Consider the following 25,300-nt stretch of genomic DNA (forward strand, 5'->3'; position numbering starts at 1 on the left):
ATGGGTGATAAACTATAGTCATATAGATAAATATGTGTCCACTTTCATGTACTGATTCATGTATTTATATCCACTAAAATACTGATCACACAAATCCCTCACATGCAGTTCAGTCACTTGTCAGTTAGGTAATGATAAAATCATACTTTCTTGCAGTGCTTCCCATATGAATATAGATATAATTGTTATTATTGTACTCTCAGGTGAAGTCGTCCAGCTTCTTGAATTTACTGGGATATTTGGGAAAGCCACCACTGAATGGATTCATGATATGCAAAGCCAATAATGTAAAGCTACAGAGTAGGGCTGCACAGTTAATCGAAATATGCAGAAAAGTGCAATATCCTAATCACTGAAATCAGCACTTTTTTGATAAAGGGAAAATGTGTGACAGAACAGCATTATTATGAAGGACTGTAGCGCTGCAGAGATGCCCCGGCCCACAAATCTTGTAAGAAAATTCAGAAAAATCAGATGTAAGAAAACATTTCTGCTCTGTCCGAAGCCATGATGGCTTGATTTGAAGGAGTTTCAGCGTGCTAGGAATGGCATGGTGACAGCTGTTGCTTACTGTGACAAAAGTGAATGCATATGCTTTACCTAACAGCTGCCTCTTTATTGTTTCCTGCTAAATAGATAATAACTAAGATGCTAACCTTAACCTTAGCCTGTAATTACCTTGTAACTACAGCTCCTTCACAGTAAAACCTTTCAGTGGAGTTCCCAGTTGTTGGTTAGTATGAAGGTATGCTCAGACAGGACTCAAAGTACATCTTTGTCCCTTGTTATTCACATCCCATTTCTGTACTCCTTGTTAATTTGCCACAAACAGCCAGTGCACCAGTGGGACCGATGTTAGCTGTAGCTAGCTAACCCCGTGACAAATATGTGCATGGAGTGTGTGTGTGTGTGTGTGTGTTTGTGTGGCACTTCTGAGCTTGCAGAGATTACACAATTTACCAGCAAGTTTGTCAGACCATCTTCACTCATTTTCCCTCCTCTAGAAGTTCATGAGGGGGAGTCACAGGCTGAACAGCCTCTTTAGTCCTTGCTGCCCTCAGCATACTTCACATTCATGTGTGTCTTTCCATTGACTTTGTATGCAGCCACACTGCCTCTAGTAGAGTCCCTTGTGGACAAAAGTGTTAATTTTTCCACAGTAAGAACCATTAAATATAATGTCAAAAAAATCTCTATAAATAACTGTTTCATAACCAGTCAAAACTCCTTGTAGTAGCTTTAAACAGCATTCAGTGAAGAGCATTCACTGAATCAATCAGTTGAGCTGCAGATGACAGGATGGTGGATCAGGAGCATGGAAACATTATGTTTTAAATGGCAGAAGTTTTACAAAGTTCAACTTGAGCAGTCGGGACAGATCAATGTGAGTACCAGCCAAAGATTTGCAACAAGATGCTGAATCTGCAGAAGTTTTTGTGTGAAATCCTTGCTGGCAGGTCTGCCCTGAACTTCCTGTGAGTAAAAGCCAGTGAGAAGATAAATAAAATAAATGCAAATTAAATCCACTTTCATATAACCTGGAGGACCGATCAGTGTTGTAGCAAAGAAACAGTTACAATTACATTTTTTGTTCCTGTTTGTGCCTTGAATTACGCATATGTTTGTCAATTACAAAGACAAATTTAAAAGACAAGAAGTTGCAGTTTGTGGTTCATTTTAGTTGAGCTGATTTTTGTGGGAAACCACTCAGTGAGCTGCATCTCTCGTTTTCAAGCGTTTCATTATTCAGTATTGTGTGATTGAAAACTAGGAGGCCCTAGGAGAATGCAAACTCGGCCTAATGCTGCAAGTCAAGACTGGAAGTAAAAATCTAAATGCAGAAATGTCAGATCTGCTCCACCATCAAAATTTTAGGCCCATCTGGCCACCAAATTATTTGCAAATCTGTTCACAGATGTTTCAGAAAGCCACTTAACAACTTGTCATCACCAGTGAGATTCGAGTCTCCAACTTGCTGTCAGAACTTGCAGCTCCTCTAACATTAGTAACTTTCAGCTGGCTTGTTTCATGGGCTATGAATGTGTCTTATAGGCTGTGAATGTGCCTCATAAAGACCCAGGGAATGACCGCTGATATTGCTGTCATCACTCACAACATCACATCCTGCTGGGTGCACTGCTGTGTTTACTTGGCCGCTTTTGCTCTCACAAAAAAGCCACAGGGATGACCATGAGTGTTAAAGAATAATAGCAAATTTCGGGGAATGGGAGCTGTGAGCTCTGGAAGGTTGTCTCTGCTTTCAGCATGAGGTGTGCAGATGTGTTTAGAATACTTTACCCCTACACTTCCTTTATTCTGCATGCTGACCTCACATACCCCAAAGAAGAAAACATCCTTGATTTTCTGTAAATGTTTGCATTTAGTTTTATTGAACATTTTTCTTTAAATTGGCAAAGAAGACAAATGACTCAGGATGTGGAACCAAAATGTGTAATGTCATAGCATGCACCCATTGTAAGTGGATCTAGTTTGGGAGTGGCAGGGCTCAACATAAACCAGGCTTTCTTAGTGACAGCTCTTGCTTGTTGGTTTGAACTGTGTGTCAACATGACAGGAGCCTTTCTGCACAAGATTCTGTTCAAAGCAAATTGGCTTTTTTTGCTGATTTGATTTTGATTTGGTTTGCCAGCCCATCTACAGAGAATATCATTTCATTTGCTGTCTGATATCTGTCTGACATGAAGGCATTAGTGGCCACCACCTACTGATTCATTCATTAAACAAACACTGAAGGGATAAAACAGGCTAGTGTTGGTGAAAGTGTTGAGTGAGATTCCCATTCATTGAGACAGTGAAAGTGTATGAAGCTATGCCATAAATGTAAACAGTCAGTCCTGGTGCTTTGTTACAACTTGAAGCTAACTTTAAGAAGCTGTACCACACCATTTTGACCCGCTGAATTGAGATCACATAGAGAAACCACACGAATTTTGTCTGTAAGGCTTCCATGCATCTATAACAAGCTTCCTGATGTAATTTATTTTTATATGGCACAGTTCCTGCCAAAGCAGTGAAGAGGCAGCCAGGCTACCATGTGTTAGCTCAGACCTTACAAACAGGTCAATATGCCAGTTTTTCATTCAGTCAGGTCAGGTCTGGAACAGATACAGACCGAAGTTGATAGAAAAAGTGGTTGTGGGGTGTTACGATTACCAAGGAACTAAGTTCACTAGTCACTAAGTCACTAAGTTGTGATATCCGGAGATTGTTTATGACTTTGGTCTTTTGCCATGTTAAAATAGCATTTTAGCTCAAATTGCCCATGTTTGGGTAATGTTTGAAATTTAAGGAGTCTCAGTTTGATTCTTCTTATTGATTTTGGTTCTTTAAAATTCTCTATTCAACTTCATTGAGAGCCATCCTGCATTCTTCACAGCAGACTTTGGTGTAACACTGTTTACTACGGGTAATGTTACCAGTGGCAACACTGAGCCAGGCTAGTCTGACCCACCAGTTGTTGACTGTGGGTATAAGCCTGCCATTGGACAATTTTCAGTTGGCATTGGTGCATCCACAATCTGCATTTTTAAAGTCCCTTGCAAACAACAACCTCCTGGATAGCAAAGTACATGGAAAATTAGTGCCTCAGATGCTAATGGTACAAACGTAAATGAGCTGGCAAGCTTACCTTTTCTTTTGCAGTGATGGAGTCATTTAAATGCCAGGACTCGCTTCCATGGAAATGTCCCATCAAAACAAGTTCCTTTTTTGTATGGCACCATTGCTGCATCCTAGACTGAGCACCACTCAAGATGATTGTGATTGGTTTAAAAAAGCACAAACAAGCCAGGGTGTCCCTTATAACAGAAAGAGACAGACCTTTTTCCAGCACTGAGTGCTGTGGAACTAGGTCTGGGTATGTAAGACTAGAGCAAAGCTAACTTTAGCTAGATAACTGTTGGTTTCTCTTCTGGTTTCTTGAATATTTTGGGGTCCACTTATGCCATTTTACTCTAACTATAGAGTAGCATCCCATCCTTTTAAAGGGTTTTGTAGGATTGTATTTGCTAAATTGAGGTGAGGAGATTGAAACAATTTGTGCTAATCACCTGCCAGTCAAGAAACTCAGCAACAACTGACTAGGTTCAGTAAGACAAATGCATTAAGATAAAGGAAGACATGCATGCATTCAACTCACATGTCTATATGCAGACAGAGATAGCCAGGTTGATATGGTAAGTGTTCGCAGTACACGGTTTAAGTTGAAACTAGTGGGAGTGAAATTTGTGTAAGAATCAATTAGCATTCCTTTGCAGTTGATTCTTATTTAGAACCAGTTCTTGATGCCTAATCCTAAATTTATCCCACGTTTTGGAAAAGAAACTTATAGTTGGTTTTCCAATATGTGCGCAATTTCTTTTAAAAACAGAAAATATTGTCAATTCTCAAATTATTCAACTTGTGACACATCCACTTGCAAAATCCCAGACCTTATGTATTGTAGGGGCATCTGTGATTTAATTCACTGTTCACCGAGGTTTAGGCATAACTGATGAGTTACACATTTGTGTACACATTTGTCTTCTGTTGATCTCTCCTAAAACATTGCTTGCTTATCATCTCTGCCGGTCATCTAAAGACAGTTAGTTTTGGTGAATGGTAGAAGCAAGGCTACATTGAATTACATCCCATCTGCCCTTTACATGGTGCTTTTCCTTCAGCCTTTCCTGCTGTTGATGGATCATTGTTCCATTCTCTTCCTGTTGTGGCTCTGTTTGACAAATATATAGTAACAGGAGGAACGTGGGTGGCGGACTCTGCCTTGAGGATTTGAAAATGTAAGATCTAAATCACCAAATTGGCAGAAGATGGCAAAAGTATGAATGTGAGCAATTGTGAATGACAAACAACAATTTGCTTGCAAACGAGCAAGGTTGGGTCATCAAATCCTTACTTAAATAAACTAAAGAACAAAATCCTGTTGTACCGGTTGAGGTGCCTGAAGATTTAGACACAGCTAAGCTCACTAGGATCTTTTCATCCCTCTCTCACTGAGGCCCATTTGTGAAACACTCTAAAGCTTTATTCACCAAATAGAAGGTTCACTTTCAAGGTTGGTGAATTGTTTTGGGTTGGGCTCTGACTGGCTCTAATCTCTATTAAGAGGAGAGTTGTGGGTCCATTGCATAATATGGTCAGGCTGGCACAGAGAGGAGGTAGGAGGTCAGCCAAATAAATAGCAACTGCTAATGTATGGTGAGCCAGTGCAGTTGCATTGGGCAGTTAAATGCATAAAGGGAGTGACTGGTCACAGGCCTGCAACCATGGGAAACAACTGCTCAGGTTGTTCTGTATTTCCTAAAGGCATTTAAAGGTGCATTGTGGAATTTTCTTATATGGCGCACTGCCACATGCGTCGGCACATTGCCATCACCAACAGTGAATCTGCACAATTGTGTGAAACTAACAGGGCTGTTTCAATACAGATACCAGTATTGGAAATGCTTGCTATACAACCTAAAATGCTGAATCAGATATTGGAGGTTTGCAAATCTACACACTGATCTGATATCATGCAATTTATTATCCCTAAATGGGGACCTTGCTGCGTCCTTTACACCATTTTTAAACAGCTCTATAAATATCAATTCTATATCGTTATTCTGATTGAAATCCAGTAGTTCCAAGTTTGATAGTCACTTGTGACTGCATAGACTTTAATTTAACTATGTCAACTGAAATGCACTGCTCTTATCAAAAATCATTTACTTATTGATCACTTTAAGACCTGGCAACTCGCACCATTACATAAATAGTGTCATGTTGCTATTTTCAAACTGATTCCAACCTTACTAATACTTTAGTTTGATGGGTTTCAGACAAATCACTACATCCTTTATTGACTCAGTTGGTGATTAAGCAAAATGTATCAGATTACTACACTGCACATGCAGATCTTGGCATCCAGATTATGATTATATCTTTTTTTAAATGAAATCTGACTGCCAGTTGACAGTTGCATCTCAGCTTCATCCATTGTCAACATAATGTGATGATGTATGAGTTTTAGATCACTTACCTGAATGTCACAATAACATCAATTGTTTCAACATGGCCTTCAGTTATCTATGGTCTCACTTTCAGCCAAGTCAGCGTAGAGCCAGCTGCATGACAACACCTGGAGACAGCTCATTGATGTCCTGAAAAATACTGGTGTGATCACTTAAAACAGGAGGAAAGCTACTAGTTTGTCTGTTTCAGGGAGCTTCTGTCATCTGCATGAAAGGAGCTTCTAAATAATATTGACAACTTTCATTTTTATGGCGCCTTTCAAGTGACCCAAAGAAACTTTACACATGTTGACGCAGACAGAACAAGCATAAGAATAAAGATAATAGTAGCAGTATTTGCCAGTATTTGTCTATCAGAATAAACCAAGACCATACGCTTTGGTGACTAAGTAGCTTTTCAGGAGAGTTTTGAAAGATGCAGCATTGCCAGACTCAGAAGTTAGCCTTGTTGCTTAAAATATGTGGAAACTATTAGAAGGTTTAAAAAGAAACAAAACAAAACCAAAAAAAAAAAAAACTCTATCACCAAACCAATCCAAAGTCCTTAAGGCGACCTTTTATATTGGAGTGTGACATGGTGGACTAACTACTGAGGAGAAGCATAGTTTCCGGTAAGAGAAATAAATATAAGGAGCATAGGTTTCTTAACAGCCGCTCTTGCCGCCATTCAAGCAGCTACCTTTTGTTTAGAAATTCCTTTCAGTAGGCAGTGACATCTCTGGTATTGCAAGATTACAGCATTGCTGGAAATACTTCCAAAGGGTGGGGGCTGCCTCACTGAAGGTTCTGTCCCCAAAAGACCTCAGGCTGGTGTGGGGGGTGGTGAGGACTCCAGGATAGGCTATAGGGGCGGAAGAGGTCTGATAGTTATCTTGGGGCAAGGATATCAGAGATTGGTGGAGTAGGATGACTTTGTAGGGTGTGGGACTTGACTGGGAGATAGTGAAAGTGAATGCAGGCAGATGTGATCTGCTGCCAAAGTTGGAGCGGGTGAGCAGACATTTTGACGTGTCATAGCAGGGAAAACACAGGTGTAAATAATGAAATAAATGATGGCTGAATACCATTCAGATGCTCCATTTTCTTTGTCATGCATGCAGGCTGATTGTCACACTGGCACAGCTTACTGGGACACTTGAATGGAATGCCGCCATTGTTAATGTTATTCGTAACACTTTGCCTTTCCTGCTATGACAAGTCCAAATGTGTACTGTGAACAAGCTCTATTGTCTCTTAACTGCTACTTTCAAAACAATTGGTTGACTTCAACATTACAGGAGTATAAGGTTTCTGTCTTGGAACAGTAGCATTTTACTTTGGCATTAATACAGTTCAAGAGAGCACAAACGTGCTGAAAGACCAACATATTCAATTACCTCCAGCCCAGAAAAATTTCACTTATCAGCATTGGTGCCAGTCAGCAAATTGTTGCATTTTGTTTGATGCATATGTTTCTCATACTATCGGAGACTGTCTTACGTCCTTTGATTGGTTTCTTTTGGTCCAGTCAGACTTTCTGCACAGACTTGAGACTGTAGATGTGTCACATGCTCCTTGGATGGTCACGTTCCCAAGTTCATTCACAAGCTTGCAAGTTATAATATGGAAAAAAACATAGACACTGTGCTGCACCATTACATTCCCTTAAACCACTAAAATATTGCTATGCCTGACTTGTTATCAGGGTTAATGCAAATAAATAACTTTTCTAACTAATATTAATAATATTAATAACTAATACTAAGTGTGGACAGCAATATGCAATACGTGAATTAATAAGAAGTTATCAACCAAACATTTACTTTCATCATGTTTCTGCATATAAGACGTCAACAGACAACAACTTAGCAAGTTGTGTACCAAAATTTTTACTGTCTTTCTGAGTTGCTGTTCCAACTTTAGGAAGCGTTCGTGTAAATTTTCCCAGTTGGGAATTCATTTTTCTGATTAATCTGACACCACATGAATGCAGGATCTATTTGTAAATTTAGGACAAACATGAACTAGATCCAAGGCTCCATCCAAAATCAAGATAATACTGATAATTCACTTGCCTACTCTTTACTATACTGAAACAATGAGCCAGTCAGTTTTTTTATTGCCAGCTACACCTCTACATGTCTGTAAAATCACTGTAATTACAGCCTCTCGTTATTTACTGCCGACTTGCATAAAAGGCTGCTTTGTGCCTGTGGTGTCAGTCCATAGTCGTAGTCACACTGGTGTCGTTGTAGCTCAAAGAGTTCAACAGACCAGTTTGGCCAGTTGCAGCATCAAACATAAAATCTGTTTCTGTATTGTGATTCAGTGTTTTGTGACTGCTGGTTGCAATGAGCTAATGGACAATGATGATGATGATATACTTTTTGTTATTATTTATTATAAGTAGAAGATGTGACTAATTGTCAAAACATGTTTTTGCCTCTTTTTGACTTGCAGATTTGGATACGCATTTGTGTCCATTTACTGCTGTTCATCACGCTTGGGGTACATTCAAGTAAATTTGACGTCAACCCAGTGACAGATGACATCTCTAGACTCTCTATTTTGGTAAGGACAACACTCGAGTTTAACTTTATTTCAGAAAGTCTTCACCTAAAGTCAGTGTTCATGTTGGACTGTCTCTTTACTATACAACAAGTTATTCAAGGATAATATCTTAAAATACAATTCATTTCACAGATTAAAACATTCAGCTACACCAGGGGTCTGCAACCTGAGGCTCCAGAGCCACATCCGGCTCTTTAGCTCCTCTCCAGTGGCTCCCTGTGACTTTGGAAAAAAAAATATATGGAAATTAATAACATTATATTTTTTTAAATATTTTTCATTTTCATTGTTGTAGATCTATGAAAAAAGTTGAGACATACTACAACAACATACTACATACATAGTACATCAGTTTGGAGCCCAAGTCAAATTCTTCAGTTTTGAAAAAGTTTTACCCACTACTGGTCTTTTGTTGAGATAATTTACTTTTCTTCTATATTATAATATAATATTTGAATATTAGAAACCCCTAAAAGTTGTGTTTAAAAAATTACAGCGTAAACTATTTAATTTTAAGGCAACAAAATATAACAAATCAGGTTCACTGTTAACTCTGACCAAATTTTGAAACAATTGTTTTTGACTTTCTCTAACTTTAACTTTTACTATAAATTTATCTAAGGAAGAATAGTAAATTATCTCAACTAAAAGTCAGCAGAAAGTTTGTAAATGTTTGAGTTGTGGCTCGTTTTCTTGAGTCTCCATAAGCTATGGCTGCCAAAAAAAAGTCTTCAGGGAAAAGACAGCATTTAATAGTTGCGGCTCCAGACAGGTTTTTTCCCCCAATTTTTTGGCCCAAAATGGCTCTTTTGATCGTAAAGGTTGCAGACCCCTGAGCTACACTGAATATAATATGTGCAATGAATACTGTATATTTAAACTACAATGTACAACATTACATATGTGCTTGCTTCCCAGGGGTTTGCACAGTGCAAACATAAAAGCAATAACATACAGCACTCATACAGCTGTTTTACATCATATTCATTCAAAGCAGGTCATAATTATTGCTGCTGCTACTAAACAAAATGTGTATTTGGAAGGATACATAATGTTGTAATTCATATTACTTTAAGTAGCCTGGTGCCACCTGCTGTATTAGCAAAGGCCAAGAATAGTATAATGAGAGAGAATAGTGAACTTTGCTTTGCATTTGACTCGCCAAGTAAAAGTGTTTTCCCCATATTGACAAAGAAGAACTTTTTGTGCGTATGCTACACAAATTTTTTATTTGCTGAATTGTTTCTTTTTAGGATTTTAATTGAAAATCCTACAATTTAATGCTTTTGTCCTTTTTTTCTTTTTACAGAGACAAAATATTCCTAAAGATTACAAAATTCCTGTACATTACATTCCAAGAGAAGAGGTAAGATTTAGTGCTATATATAGTATAGTGGGGAATAATAAAGCCTTAAGTTCATCCTTTTGTTGGCTTTTAACTAGCATTTCTTAAATCTGATTTATGATACTCATAATTCCAGTTTTTAATTTTCGAATCAATACTTGCAACAGGAAGAAACCCATGACTTTTGTTCCCATTTCCTCAGCTGCACCTTCATGCCAGACCTGAAGGTGCAGCTTCTGAAAGTAGCTGACCTTATAGCTGTTGTACACTGTAACTATTGTCTCATCTGCCATCTCAACTTTGAAAGAAACATCTGACTGCCAGGATTATAAGACTTTGGCGGATTTGCACTCTTTTGACAGCTCTCTCCTTGACATTAAGTTAAATCTGATTAGCATACTGTGCTTAATTGTCATACAGTACTTGCTGTTGCTCATGTTGTGCCATATCTCTGCTCTGTTCTTCTAGGGTGGGATGTGTTGGGTAAAATTAAATGTCTTCTACTTGGAGGCGAGTTTACAAGATTTATCGCTTAAGTTTGGAAACATTTCATCCAACAGAAAAGATATTAGCATATTCATTCAAATGCTCCAAGAACTACGGCTCAACTTGGAGTCTCTGGTGAGTTCATATTGTTTTGTATCTGTATTGCTGCATTATAAACCTACTGAATGTGTCCAATGATACACTTACCACTGTTAGGGAACACATAACTATTTGAACTGTGTCTTCGTTTGCTCAAAACATAGGGCATGAAATCTGAAATAACGTGTTCATTGCTGCCTCTAAATCAATGTTTAAAGTTTTGGAAGCTTTAAAATTTTACAGCCTTCATTTAAATATTTAAAGCTGAAATCCATAAATTGTCCTTATATTTTAACACAAATATCTGCACAGAAAAGGTGTGTTTCAGTTAGCTTTGCACTGAATCAGCCAGTAGAAATGTCCTTCAGGAGGCTAGAAGGCTTACACCTGTAACTGTACTACAATTTGAGTAAAGAATGCACACACTTTTGACACCTCTGAGCTTCAGGGACTCATGTTATTGATGCAACCATGTGGTGAGAACAACTTGCACTAATGTGTAAAATATTAATAACAATGGCTTGACCAACAAAGACTAACCTTTGCTACAATGCACAAAGGGCTAGTATGTTTTATCGCAAAATACAGCCCACCAGCTGTCTGCAAATTTCATTATTAACTCATCATCTTTCGTTTCTTGGCACTTAAAGGAAAGTGAATCCTTTTTTTTTTTTTTTTTTCTTTGCAGGAGCCGATCATGTACGATTTTCAGTGCCACTACAGGGAAGACAGGTGGCAGACAGCGCGATACTTTGACTTTGTCAAAGACTTCCTTATAGCTGCACAGAATAGAGAAGATTCAGATGACTGTGATCCTCCTCCCTGTCCCACCACACCACACACAGTAACAACGCAACCATTTATAGAAGGTGAATATTTTTTATATGTGGTATTTATATGTGGCCTGTTTTTTGCGCTTGTTAACAAAGTTGGTATTTTGCCAACTTAGCATGTTGGTGTCACTCAATTGACAATCAATAAAGTACAGTAGGTTAGTGTATGTCAGTATGTACTTGGTATGATATCAGTGATTATCATTTTCATTGTGCAAGTAACAAGAAATTTCCCTCAAAAATATCTGGACATAAATTAGTCCAGTTTCTTGTCAGGCAGATGAACAGTGAATCTTGATTGTTGATAGTAAAAAAATAAAAATCTCTCAACTCAGTCTCCTAAGTCAAGCCAATGAAATCAAGCCTGACAGATTTACTTGATCAGTTGATTAGTTTAATGAGTCATGAGTCTTGAGTCATCAACCCAAATCAATTAGTTGTTTATGGGTCAATTTTACCGCATTCCCCAATTTCCCTCAGTCAAAACCTAATAAATGCCTTTGACAGACTTTTAAAAATATAATTGGTGTCGTCTGATGTTCTGTAAAACAAGAATATTAGACTATATTAGTTCAATTCTTGAGTGTTTACAGGACAAAATTAACTTAATCATGATCATCTAGACATCCAGGAACTGAAACTAAGTAGTACTAAATATTCTTTCCAAGCTTTGTCTGAGGGGAGGCCCACAGCCTGAGACTTTGAAAACCCCTCATCCACATACCAGAAAATTGCCCCTGGTGAGACACATGGCTCTTGAGTTGTCCAGAAGTCATTTTCAGTGCTTTGAACCACCATCAAATTTGTCTGCACTACAACCATACTGAGGTGACAGATGTGGGATCTCAGATGTGGATATCCTCAAACCCCAATAAATGATGGTACCACCAGATAAGTGAGAAAATATGTGTTAATGTGATTTGGTTAACCGACTCTTCATGAACTTGAAGTGTTTCATTATAGAAAATGTTAGCACTTGGCAATTTAGGTCACACGTCCCACACACATTTTCTGAGTTGGCCTACAGAGTCAAACCAGCAACATTCCAGTCACAAGCTCAGTTGTGCTTATAAAAACCCCTGCCACCCTCTTTGGACTATTGTGAACAGGCTCTATTTAGGACAGATCTCTTGTGGCTTTTTGAGAAGCTTTTAATCCAGGAACCATTATTTCTTCACAAGAACTTTGCGAGATAAAAACTCAAAACGGTCTCAGTGCTTAGACGGCCCATTGAGACACGGCTGAGTCACAGGACTGAGGGAAGATGTCCCCAGGCAGCACATGTGAAAAGGAAGAAAAGGGCCGAAACCTGATTGTATACGTGTTGATTACAGAGCAATCTTCCAATCTTCCCAAGCGCTTGGCTTTTCTTTGCCAGAGTGGTCGGATCAGATCTTTTATGTGTCTGTTGGGGGGGTGGCAAAAAAAAAAGACAGCGTTGAGTTGACTTTTTAGCACCTGACAATGAAATGTTTTCATCATACAGCACTAACACTCCACCCTTTTCCCCCTTTTTCATCCTTTCTCTCATTTTTTTGCTTGTCTCCTCTCGTAACTTCGAACTCACTAACGCATCTCTTCTTGCCCCTCCCCCCCCAGAATCACCCACGGCCAGCAGTAAAGGCGCACAGTGTACAACAGGCTGTAAATCACGTAAGTTTGCAATTCTCAGGATTTCTGAGAAAACAAGTGTCAGTCCTGTGATTGGGTTGTAAAAACCAGTCCAGCTGGTGTGTCAAAGTGGCAGCTTTTGATGGCTACAGTATTTTGCCACATTCTAGAGCAAGTCACTCCATTTCCCAGTAGCTGCTGTTGTTTCTTGATTAATGATGTTCTGCTGGGCGAATTCCTCATCACGTCCTGTGTCTCATGTCTTATCTTGTGTGCTACAAAAAGGCTTTTATGTGCCTGCCTTGTTGAGACCCTCACAGAGTGCTACATTTTCAAAAGTTAGTCTGTTTCTGATTAATTGTTTGGAAGTCCTAGTGATGTGGTCTAAACACCCCTATACATTGGACTGTGATGATTTTTTTGACTGTGGTCAAAAGGTAACATGTATCTTAATTTTATTATTTTATTGGACTTTATTGAAGGATACTGTTACAAGTGTAGAGTAGCTTCTTTATGGACTAGGGCAGTGTGTAGAATCAGACTGACAGTGCTGGTGCTTCCTAGCGGAGCAGAAACTTAAATTTAGCAGTAAACTGTCAATGTGGCAGTAAATGTACCGTACAGGTTATAGTATGTCAGTTTATAAACTTCAGTTAATAAACTTCTCAACACCAGAAAAGTGTGGTTTGTTCTTCCCCAACTGCTGGAAAAATGACAGCAGCTAGCTCCAAAGTAAACTAAGCAGGAAAGGCTAACATTAAGCTAATGCTAACGCTAGTGTTCCTTGAAGAAGCTTTGTCATCCAGCTCTAGCCTGCAGCATCTTTTCATTGATGTGGTAAAATAATTCAATAATTATATGATGACTTGGATTGAGTGTCGGCCAATCAGAGGCTGTGTTCCTGCACTGATGGTTAAAACTATAAACCAGCACTTAAATGACAGTTACTTACACAAACCACTGAACAAACGCCGACAAAAGTAAGATACAGTAAGATAAAATAAGAAACTCAAAAATGACTCAGTCCAACACTAAGCTTATGTGCTTAAGGTGGAAAGTTTTCTGTGCTCAAGTTTAAGAAGTGTACATACCAGTGTGATTTTGTGACATCACAACTACAGCAGCTTGGAAGCCAGTCATGTTCCAATACGAGATTTATACAAGTGTGATGTAGAGGCTTGAAACCTCGAGAGCACAGACAAAGAAAATGGACTTTAAAGTAACATAGCAGACATCTTGCATCCAGCTGTTGACATACTAAAGTGAAAAATATTTGCTTGTTCTTAATTTCTGAAATTTTTAATGAAAGAGGAGAGGTAGATGTGCTGTTTAAACTTTTTAACAGGAGATATGAACTTTTTTGTAGAAAAAAATATCCTACACAAAAACTATTATTAAAAGTAGAAATGTTTTTCTATGTTCTAAGACATATCTGGAGGGGATCTTTAAGGTTAATCTATAATACCTTGTATTACAAGTGAGTGGTTTCCTTTGATGTTTATAATAAACAGTCGAAGGCAGCTTATCATTTTATCATTTCTTTGCCACACCTGAAAGGCATCAGCTAATTGTGCATCATGAAAAGCACAGCAACACTTGATTACACTCAGAAAAAGTTAATAATTATTTAAATAGACAAAGGAACCATGAAGGCGCTACTAAAACGAGATGAGAAGTCTTTTGAAGCATAATTTGTTGCTAAAATGAGTGGGAGAAAAGGGAGAAAGTGATGTTTCATTTTGTTCTACTTCTGCTCTCCAGGTCATGAACCGATCACTGTGACTGAGGTGGTGGAGCGAAGCCTTCTCTCCTTACTCTTCATTCCACTCCTAGCCCTGGTATTCTTGCTTGTGTGGAAGGTGAGCTGACTGTTGATCCCTGACACTTAGCTGTTTAACTCCCTGCAGAGATATGGCCTCTTTTATTGTCAGCAGATAGGCTACCACTTTGTTCCATGGAATTTATGACAGTCGGCAGCAGCCTTTCAACTTTCTGTAGATGCTGTGCAGACTTAGTTGATCTGAGTTGTCATTAAATGTGATTTCTTTGCCCAAAACAGGTCCGATCACGGAGGAACGAGGAGGATCTTCAACAGAATCCTGGAGAAGGTGGACTCTTCACAGGAACAGAAGGGACTGCACCTCCACTAGATGCTGATATATCAGAAAAGTGAGCTGTTTTTCTCTCTTTAATGTGCATTTCAACAAAAAAAAATCCCCTTTATGTAACTCAGCCTATTCGCAAGTGCCTGTGCAAAGCTGATCCATAGCAAATGTCTACAGACAGTGGTGAGGCAAAACTTCCTTTAAACAAGCAGAAACCTCCAGACTCCAGACTCCCAAGTATTATAGCTCAAAAAGGAGGACCACTTTGGAAACACAGATATTCAATGTAGACTTCCGTTTTAGTTACTGTCTTTTTAAGAGACCAGGTTAATTCCAAATTCTGTAGCTGCACATAATGCAAATGTTACATTGTGATGTCACCAAGTAACAGAGCAAAGACTGGATTACAAACAAGGCATTACAGGTTACAGCTCAGGAGGAGTATTTCTGCAGGAGGGAGTTAACTCCCATTGGCATGGGCTTTGGTCTTTATGACTTAAGGGAAAAAACCCAAAGCATAAAATGGCCAGTTTAAGTAGGGTCCACAGCTAATTTTAGCCCCAGCAGGTTAATGTAGCCCTGGAAGTATATAAGAAGTATATGCTTAGAAAGTAATTTAGAAGCTATTTCTCTAGATTTCTCAGTACTCGCTGGAATAGAGCTGAATTTTTGATCCATCCATTTTGTCATTCTCAGAACTTCTATTTTATATGAATTCATAAGCAAAACAATGAAGCATAGAGATGCCACTGGCTTTTGAAAGCCTCTGACCCTGAGGCGTTAAACCTCAGCGACAAGCTTGTTAACTGTCTGCACATTAGCCAGTCTTTGCTGATAATGAGCTCTAGAGGAAGTCAAATTAAGCGTCTAATATTTTTCTGTCTGTCCAATTGCAGAAACATGTTGAACGTCATTGAAACAGTGTAATGCTTCTACCCTTCGATGTTCTTCAGTGTAATTGGTGAGATTTTGCACATCACATTGAATTAGAGTGACGAAAACAAAGTCTGTTGCCTTGACATTGAGCTCTAAATCCTCTCCCCACACTTGTCTCTCACAGGGCTCTACTCTTTTCTCCTGTTGGTGTCCAAAGGTGATGAAAGACAAAACGTGAAACGCCGAATTCCCTAATGAGATCTCAGAGGTAAAAGGCCTGTTTTTGACTGCTCTCCAGATTCACGATGGCGGATTCACAATTTGCCATGAATCCTCTGGTCCAACCACACCTGCTACCGTCATGGATAAGCTTGCCTTTCTTGTAAGACTGCATTAACCCCATGCTTTTGAAAAAGACTGTGAGATTTTAGCAGAGAAAAAAACAAAACATACCCCCCCCACACACACACACACACACACACTCCCCACTGGATTCTCTGGCTCCCGTGAATCATCCGTCAGAACCTGTGGCATCATGAACTCTTTTGGGGAAAATGTTGCTTCTCCCTCAGCTCATTGCTTCAGTCTGCCTGTGCTTTTTGGGCCCGCCGGTTCATCTTCAAACAATCAGAGAGTGACTGATGCTGGTTATCTCCTGTATGAACTGAGGCATGAATTACTACCTCTGGTGACCCTCATGTTATCCACATCCACAACAGCTCTGCAGTTTCCTCTTAGTCTGGGGTTTTTCCAAAGAATATAATGTTAAACATTGTAGTACCAAGATGTAGTCACATTGTCTGGTTTAGGCATGTACCCACAGGAGTGTATGATGTATTTATTTATTGGTGGTGGCACTGAGCTGCTGCCGTTGATACAACTGAAATGTTTCAAGCGATCATTTAAGAGCACCTCTATAAATGGGTCACATTTAAAAAACAATCTGTATACTAACACATTGTAAACCCAAGAAAACATTCCTGAACAAGTTACATGTCCACATATGTTGTTGTATTTGGTAGGTAATGTAGGTTGTGTGAATGGATTACATGGAAAAAACACATATATACAAAATATGCTGCTTTGACTAACTTACATTTAGACCATTGAAATCTGCAATGACATTCTGCTAACGAGTATCAGGGATGACTTCTATGGATCCAGGATTTTTTTTTTTGTTTGTTTTTTAAAAAGGTTAATTCAGAACCTGCAGTAGGTGTGAGACACTTGTTAGACAACAATGGGCTTCCCATAGTAAGTGTTAGCTCAACAATGCCTTTATTTTTTACTTATCTCATCTTTATGCTTGCAAGGCAAATACTGTTACAGGAGAGATTTTTGACGGCCATTCCTCTGTGAAAGGAAACTAAAATTTATAGGTAACAGTTCATAATAAGGGTACAAATCATTTGCTTAAGTAATTCTTAACTAATGTATGATTTATGATGATTGGAAATTTAAGGATAAATCTGTAATATATTTAGTGTAATAAATCATAAAATGAATGTGATATGTCATCAGTGATCAAAGGAACATTTTAAGATGAAATACTCACTTCTCTGACATCAGCGCTGTAGCTGCAGTGGCCCACTTTTCATGTCTGTTTCATGTCATTTAGAGTTGAAACTAATGCAGAATGTTTGCAAAATGAGTAAGTGTCTGTTTATGAGTCATAAGAAATCATAACCATAATCTTTTATAAGGAGTAGATGTTTATAACTCTTATATTGAGTAATATTTTAAAGTAGGCTGGCAGGCAGATAAGGAGCCAGCCACTTAACTGAGAGTGAAAAGTGGGCTTTTGTTTTCAGGATAACAGGCTTAACTTTACAGTGACAGGCAAATGACAGTTGTCGCTTGTCATTATCAGTTTACGATGTTGCGTGTCCTCTGTTCCTGCAGAGCTCCTGCGGAGCTCCTGTGGTTTGCAGAACCTCCCCAAGTCCGGAGAGCAGGGGATGGAGGGAAACAACTCACTTCAACCAGACTGTATTAAAAAGATCTCAGCCTATATAACATATAGTCCATGGCTCCAACTTACTACTGGGACTGCAGTACTTCTTCTAATTTGACTGCGTCAAAGATTAATTAATGTAGAAAGTAACTGTGAATTAACATTCCTTAACTCATGATCTATTTAATGTGAAATAATCACATATAATCATAGTGACTTGATAATTTGTTAGTGGTGAGCAACAGGATTTAATGATACGTCCTGCATTAATTTATGCTTTAAATCATCATACATTAATTAAGCATTATTTAAGCATATGATTTGTACCTTCATTGTAAAGTGTTGGCACTTAATAAAAGAAAGAAACAAACAGTTTGTAAACAGAAAAGAAACAATAAGATTGAATATACAAATGCTGTACGATATCAAATTTTAAATCAAACTTATTAAATCTTGACTGTTTACTGAACAACCAAATATAGTCACATATCAAACCCATTAGCTTAGACTGTTTACTCACATGGTGTAATCTGTTCTTACTGACTTTGCCTTTGTCCAGTATCAGTGTTGTACTTGCATAATAAAACCCATTATAGACAACCTGACAAAGCTAGTTAGTGCATTTATCAAGAGTCAAATGCTAATGAAGTGTTGAAGGATGATACCACTGAAATTTACAGACATGCACCGTAGTTGTTTTCACAAACCACAAAGCTCGCCACATGGGAATGCCATGCACACCTAATTATTAATTTTGCCTTAAAGTTGCGCCATAATACACTGTCAAAGGAAGTGCACTGTCATCTCCTTCACATACTGAACTCTCACACAATGGTGTAACTTTCAAAAAGTCTTTTTTTTTTTTTTTTTTTTTAAGAAGCGTGATGAGTTTTAGAGTTGTCTCTCTCTTCTATACAAAGATCCATATAATCATTTACAGGTAGTCAGATGCAAACAATTTCAGAGAGCTCTGTCAATTGCAGAAGCCCTCAGGCTCATTCCGATGTTGGATCAATGTGCCCCTCCCTGGCTCCGTTCCATTATGCACTCAAAGATCTGATAAGTAAGGAGCTGGAGGTGATGCCTGTCTCAGTGATCACAGATCTTATCAGAGCCGTGAGGAGAAAAGGGTTTGAAAACATCTCAACTCGGGGTTGACTCCCACGAAGCCTTGCCCAAACACAATGTAAAGTAGATAAATAACAGACCATAGGTGTTAATACCATTATCCAGAGTATTAATGAGTATTAATCAATAAAAAGGTAGGAGTGTGAACAGGGCACACTGGCTGTGACCTTTCCCATCAGGCCGGCCTGCTGCGGATAGACAATAACAAAGTGGCAGGACACAAACATCCATTTCTGTATCTAGTTTGAGTATTTCTATCATGTTTGTGGTCTTACATTGTACCATGTCCATGCTTGGTTTTGTGCCTTGTTTGACTAGTGTGATCAACTCCGTGTGTAAATGTCAAAAGCCTGTCTATATTTCTGTGTGGTAGCAGAAAGTGGAGAGATCATTACAGGGCAGATTAGAATAATCTCACCACAGTAACCCAATAGATATGATCCCCAATCTCTCACTGTTTTTTTAATGAACTCAATACCAGTTTAGTCAGCTTGACCTGTGCCCAGTTATGATTCAGACAGTCTTTTGGAAAAGCAGTGGTGCAGTAAGTGAAAACTCTATCGGCAGTTCAATAAAAACTGTCGTGGTTGTGACATTTCTGTCCACGTGTTTCATTTTAGCCTTTAGGAAACACTACAACCGGTAACTCTGCTTGTTTCATGTGTATTTGGGACTATATGTTGGGAATTTTTCTTATAGGAGATGAGAGTATATTGTGCGAAATTGAATCTGTGTTTGACAAAAAAAAAGTATACCACATTGGTGTTCATATAGTTCAGAGCAACAGTACCTTTCAGCATCAATAGCTGGAATTCTTTGGTGTGGTATTGTTTGTTGTGTTGAACTTAAAGATAATGTTATTCATTCAAAAATGCATTTTTGAAGAACACTCCAGATTATTATCACTATTAATGGCAACATATTACCTGTGCTGAGTCTGTGTTAGAAAAAGTATACCACATTGGTGTTCATAATATAGTCCACAGTAACAGTACTTGTAGTTGGAATATCTGAAATTATACTGGTGTGGTAAAGTACTGTCATTTTAAAGCTTTTGGCCAATTATTTCTATTCAAATATGCATTTTTGAACAATATTGGAACATATTATCTATGACAGTTTAGACCTGAGACTATCTCTTCAATCATCTTTAGGTTTCGCTTCTCTACATGAAAACTATTACGTGCAGTGCCCAGTATTCTGACAGACACAGGCTAGTCTAACCACAAACAAACTAACAAGCAAGGCATACTATGTTAAAAGTTGCTTTTTATACATAGTCTATGAATATCATGAGCTGCAACAGGTCTAAGCTGTGAACAAAAAAAAGAAAAATAAAATAACATGGTCTCCCATTTTCCTGTCTTTGCGAGAGCCTCAAACAGTCTGTATGTCTAATGCATGGAAGCCAGACACTGAGCAATTTTATGCATTAGTCGAGAGAATGACTGCCCTTAAATACTGTTCCTATGTGGGTTGTGGTGTGGTCTGAGAGTGAGCAGAGCTGCATCCTGAACAGTGCTTTCGGGCTCGAGTGATCCAATCCATCCCACTTCAGTGGGTGAATCAAATGGCTCTAGGCAGGAAATAAGTCTGGGTGCCAAAAAGCAAATGTAATTGTTGCCCAGTTGGTATTCTGGGTGAAACCTCTACTGTATTCTGTATTTTTGTATAAATGTAAAGAAACATATATGAGATATGAATAAAGTACACGTATCCAACTGTTCCTTTTTTGTTTCTTTTTTGTTTCGTTTGTTGTTGTTGTTGTTCGGGAATTTTAATCAAACTTCTGTGTGTCTCTGTTCAAAATGAGCCTACAGCAGCATGGAATGAGACTCGGAGGCACACTTGCTTTGCAAATATTTGCTTCTGGTGAAGTGTAGTAGCTAAGTTGCGGATGTCGGGTGACTGCAATTATTCACATGCCTCTGGGAAAGAGAGTTACAAGTTTCAAACTGCATTCGCCGGTGGAATACAAAACCAGTTTACACACTGTCTGATTTTAAAAGTAAGAGAACTGTTTTGTATTTTAAAAACTGCCTGTTAACAATCATGTTTGATATGTTTGCCATATGTTAGTACAGATCAAATTAATTTGTTAATGCCTGGCATTTTAAAATTACATTATTAGAGCTACTACAAGAAATGTTCATATTAGGCTTAAGCAGTATCCACTTTTGTGGATACCCTCCCGACATTTTAACACCCTCCCAACATTTTACCGGGGTATACGATTTTGTGACGGTATTTGTGTAAAACTTGTGTAAAACTTCTCAGCTGTACTTAATACTCTCACAACATAGGTGGAACTGATTATCATAGCTGCACTATTTCCACAGATGGGAAACACACACAGGAGCTCCACTTCAGTCCTGAGACGATGCAGCCTCTATTCACTGACAAACTCAAACCTTTACTGTCAATTTACAAAGCCGTCTCTGTACATCTGCCCCTCGCCCTCTGTAATGTTCGCTGAAAAGTTACACACACTTGCCTTCATCATCAGGACTAAATCTAAAATAATGCAAAACAGGGGCAGAGGCATTTTTCTTCTTTTTAACTAGTCAGTCAGGAACCGTTATCCCCAAAATGCCAGGATTCTTCTGCTCATGAAAGCTATGTTTGTCTGTTCGACTATGATGCCACACTGAGACTGACTCCTCATGGCATAAGCTGCACATCCCCACCCGTTAAAAAAAGACGAGTGTCTGAATTTATGATGGTATTGAATTATACCAAAATACTTTTATACCAACCAAATTTGGTTCATATTTTGTTAACTTAGGGGGCTCCTGGGGACAAAAATTGTAGTGTTTCCACATTAAAATGGTAAAAAATAAAATTATCTAAAGAAAAATCTCTCCTTCTTTTTAATTCCTGTAACTTTGCCTGGGGAAATGTAAACACAGGCTCATTTCATCTGATTTCAAGGAGAATCTGACCCGGCGGCAGGAAGAATAACTTTACAGAAATAGCTAATCTTCTCGCGGATGGTCCCGTTAGCTTATGTAGGTCATATGGAGGCATCAGTAATAAATTGAGCGTGTTTCATAACCAGTGAAAAACTCCTTGTGGTAGCTTTAAAGACATTTAAGGCTTCTGAATATCTTTTTTTCTCCCCAAAATCACGTAATGAGAAAAGCCTGTGCTTTCAGCAATTTGCTTTTTAAGGTCTTTTGTCCGCTCGACTGCTTTTTTAAGGTAGATTCATTTTCTTAAGTTGTCAAATTTAAGTCATTAAATCATGCTGAACTCCAAGGATAACTTGGGGAAAAAGGCTGCCTAGAATAATGTATGTGTCAGATTGGCGATGATGTTAATAAAGAAAAAATGTTCTCTCTTAAAAAACAGTAAATCACATCTCTTGCTTTGAAGGTTTCAGTGCTCCTATAATCAAAAAATGCCTCATGACCATATTTTAATAAAGACATATCAGGTGGAAGTACCTGGCCTTCAGGCTCCTGTCTGTGGCCACTTCACAACGGTGCTAATATCTCATGGTTTAGCATGACCTTGAGCATTTTATTGCTTTCCAGCAACATTTGGCACATAAGCAGGCATAAACATAAACTTTAATTAGTTTTGATGAATAGATTTTTATTTTCTGTCAAGACAGAATGAATTACACATTCAAAATGGATACAGTGCTGAGATGTTTTGCTCTTTGATCGTCTTTGATAGCAAGGTGTGGTCTACTTTCAACATGATCAATCTGTTATGTTAGTTCTTTCTTATATATCTATTTATCTTAATAGATAGAGAATCTTTCCGTAGAATTGTTTCCTTATAAGGGGTCAAACAGATGCAACTAGAATTAAAACTCAGATATTTTGTCCTATCACTACACATTGAAAGAATTATGAGAAAAACTGAATTATGACGATCCATATTTCGTGAAACAATTTCAAAATGAACTGATTACATTATGAATCCCTCCACAATGAATTTCACAAGCCAGTGCACAATTATATTTTGTTATGGTCTGGCAACCACATTATCTTGTATACTTCCATTAGGCCTGATTGCACAGGCAACAGGCTGACTGTGCAATAACTGGTCTTCACTTCCAATTTTCAAACTTGAAAAACAACTAAATCCTTCTAAACTATCCCCGAACTCCATTTCATGAGCTTGTTAGCTGGTAAAGGCTTGAGTACATCAACCATTCTGCTTACTTCCGAAGTCAGTTTACTCAGATCTCAATAAGAGTTAATCATGTCTGTTCTTGCCAAAGTATAGATTTCCAGACTAACAGGTCTCACTTGCCTCTTGGTTCTCGACAGCTCTGTATTACAATAGTGTTTATTCTCAGTCACTAATCTATCTTGATCATCTCCACACGCACCTCATTTTTGGAAAATCCAGGTAGTGATGGGATTAAAAAAAAACATATGTCAGCCATTTTTTTTTTTCTAGCACAGCAGCAAGAACGTTGATTGGTCAGTATTTATGTGTTAATGCTAAGTGCTTCCTAAGTGCAGCACTGTGGTACGTTTTAATGGGCTGGTATTTCAAGGACTGTTCAAAGACGTGGTCATTGGTTATCTGACTGATAGAAAAGTAACTGTGTCCATTTCTCTTCTACATCATTGACCAAGTGTGGTGTACCACAAGGCTCAATTATTGAGCCCATGTATTTTATGAAATAAGCCTACAATTTGAATTTTAAAGATACAAAGAAGATTGTACATGTCAGTTGTTTGTTATTTCTTCCCTGCCATTAAAGACCCCTAAATAGATAGACAGTATGCCAAGGACCCCCTCATGCCTGTACCTCAGATCAGAGAGAACAGGTTTCCAACATTAATGGGTGATGTGTGGGTGTTGGAAAGCAGTGGATTCTGCACACTGCAAGCTTAATTAAAGACACAGCTGCATTTCGGTCCATCAGATATTACTCCTTCATTTTAAGGACCTGTGTGGAAGATTTACAGAAATTACAGGAAAAAGCTTATAACATATTAATATAATATACATAAGCATGTTTGTTACCTTAGAATGAGCAATTTATATCTACGGAGGGTGCAGCCATGTTGCACTGCCATGCTTCTAACAGTAGCCCAGAACAGATAAACCAAACGCTGGCTCCAGACGCAACCTTTCGTGACCACCATAGTTCCCCTGACATGCTGAGAGGAGGAGGCTGAGACAAGATGTTTGTATAATGCAAGCTCACCGTTAGATGCCCCTAAATCCTACGCACTGGTCCTTTAAGGCCATGACTTTTCATGTCATTGTAGCATTTTTAAAACTATGTTGAAATACAGTGCTGAAGATTTTTCTTTAGAGATAAAATCTGCCAAAGCACATTTTTTGTACCACAACTAGGAATGCTGATGTCAGAATTTTAAATTTTTACACATAGTGGCATTACTACATTGTACAGGCGTCTATCACTTCTCAATATTCAGACTTCAGTACTCATATGTTTGTTTTACTTGGCCAGTGTTTTGGGATTTCCATAAAACCGGTTTATCAGTTTTGTGGATGTAAAGGACATGCATCAAACTGACCAATGTTATGATTTCGTCTTTGCTATCAGGAAACAACAGGAAGGCCGAGAAAAATCTATTGTTCACAGACATGTTTGGATGAATGTGCAATTGTGTCACTGTGAATAGGCATACGAAAGCATGACTTTAAGTGAGACTTGACATACTGTAAACAAGTCGACTGACCTCAGCCAGTAGCATGTATGGGGATGACTTGTGGCTCAGCTGTTTCCCAGGGTCACACTGGTCTCCTTCATCATGCTCACAGAACAAATGACTGGTTCAGAGGGCACTCCCATGACCATGAGTGATTTGATTGCCCTTTTAGTAATTATGTCCTGGCAGCTATCGCAGCTCCAAGACTTCAGTCGCTTGAACATAGGCCTGAGGGTTTTCCCCTAGTGCTGTAAGAGGAAGCTGATTACAGATTCTGATTGTGGTCACAATTGCAATGAAACAGAACAAGGAAGCATAGCTAGAAAAAAAACATCTTCAGCCTTGAGTGATAACATCTCCAGTTGATAATAACACCAGAATATGTAAGAGAAAATTTATGAAAGAAACATGCAAGTCATGAGATAGTAGCCCTGGCAACAGGGGTGTCAACTGTTGTATAAACTCAAATCCAGGCATGTTCAGCAGGATCCCTCCCTCACAAATTATGAGTTAGCACAGTCAATAGGACCCCAGGGTTTGATTGTATGGGCATATCTTATCCACGTCTCATTGCTGACTGAGGGCATCACTCCAGTGCAGGAAATGACCTAAGTCCTCAGACAGCACCCCGTG

The 25,300-nt window shown here is 38.6% G+C and overlaps 1 protein-coding gene across 2 annotated transcripts in view; it reads left to right on the forward strand.

The window, feature by feature from the left end:
• The window catches only part of kitlga (kit ligand a), a 32,843-nt gene extending 16,454 nt beyond the window's left edge, over positions 1-16,389 (forward strand). The window contains exons 2-10 of one of the 2 annotated variants that reach the window (XM_084734011.1): positions 8,472-8,582; positions 9,892-9,948; positions 10,396-10,548; positions 11,201-11,381; positions 12,945-12,998; positions 14,718-14,815; positions 15,016-15,125; positions 15,958-16,022; positions 16,122-16,389. In XM_084734011.1, coding sequence (XP_084590137.1) covers positions 8,472-8,582; positions 9,892-9,948; positions 10,396-10,548; positions 11,201-11,381; positions 12,945-12,998; positions 14,718-14,815; positions 15,016-15,125; positions 15,958-15,988 — 795 coding nt within the window. In that variant the 3' untranslated portion in view covers positions 15,989-16,022; positions 16,122-16,389. The remainder of the gene's footprint in view (positions 1-8,471; positions 8,583-9,891; positions 9,949-10,395; positions 10,549-11,200; positions 11,382-12,944; positions 12,999-14,717; positions 14,816-15,015; positions 15,126-15,957; positions 16,023-16,121) is intronic. The other variant, XM_084734012.1, reaches the window with a different exon arrangement.
• Positions 16,390-25,300: the final 8,911 nt, after the last annotated feature.

Source organism: Lutjanus erythropterus, chromosome 13 (assembly GCF_056507025.1).
Source record: "Lutjanus erythropterus isolate fLutEry1 chromosome 13, fLutEry1.hap2, whole genome shotgun sequence".
Taxonomy (NCBI): Eukaryota; Metazoa; Chordata; class Actinopteri; order Lutjaniformes; family Lutjanidae; genus Lutjanus; species Lutjanus erythropterus.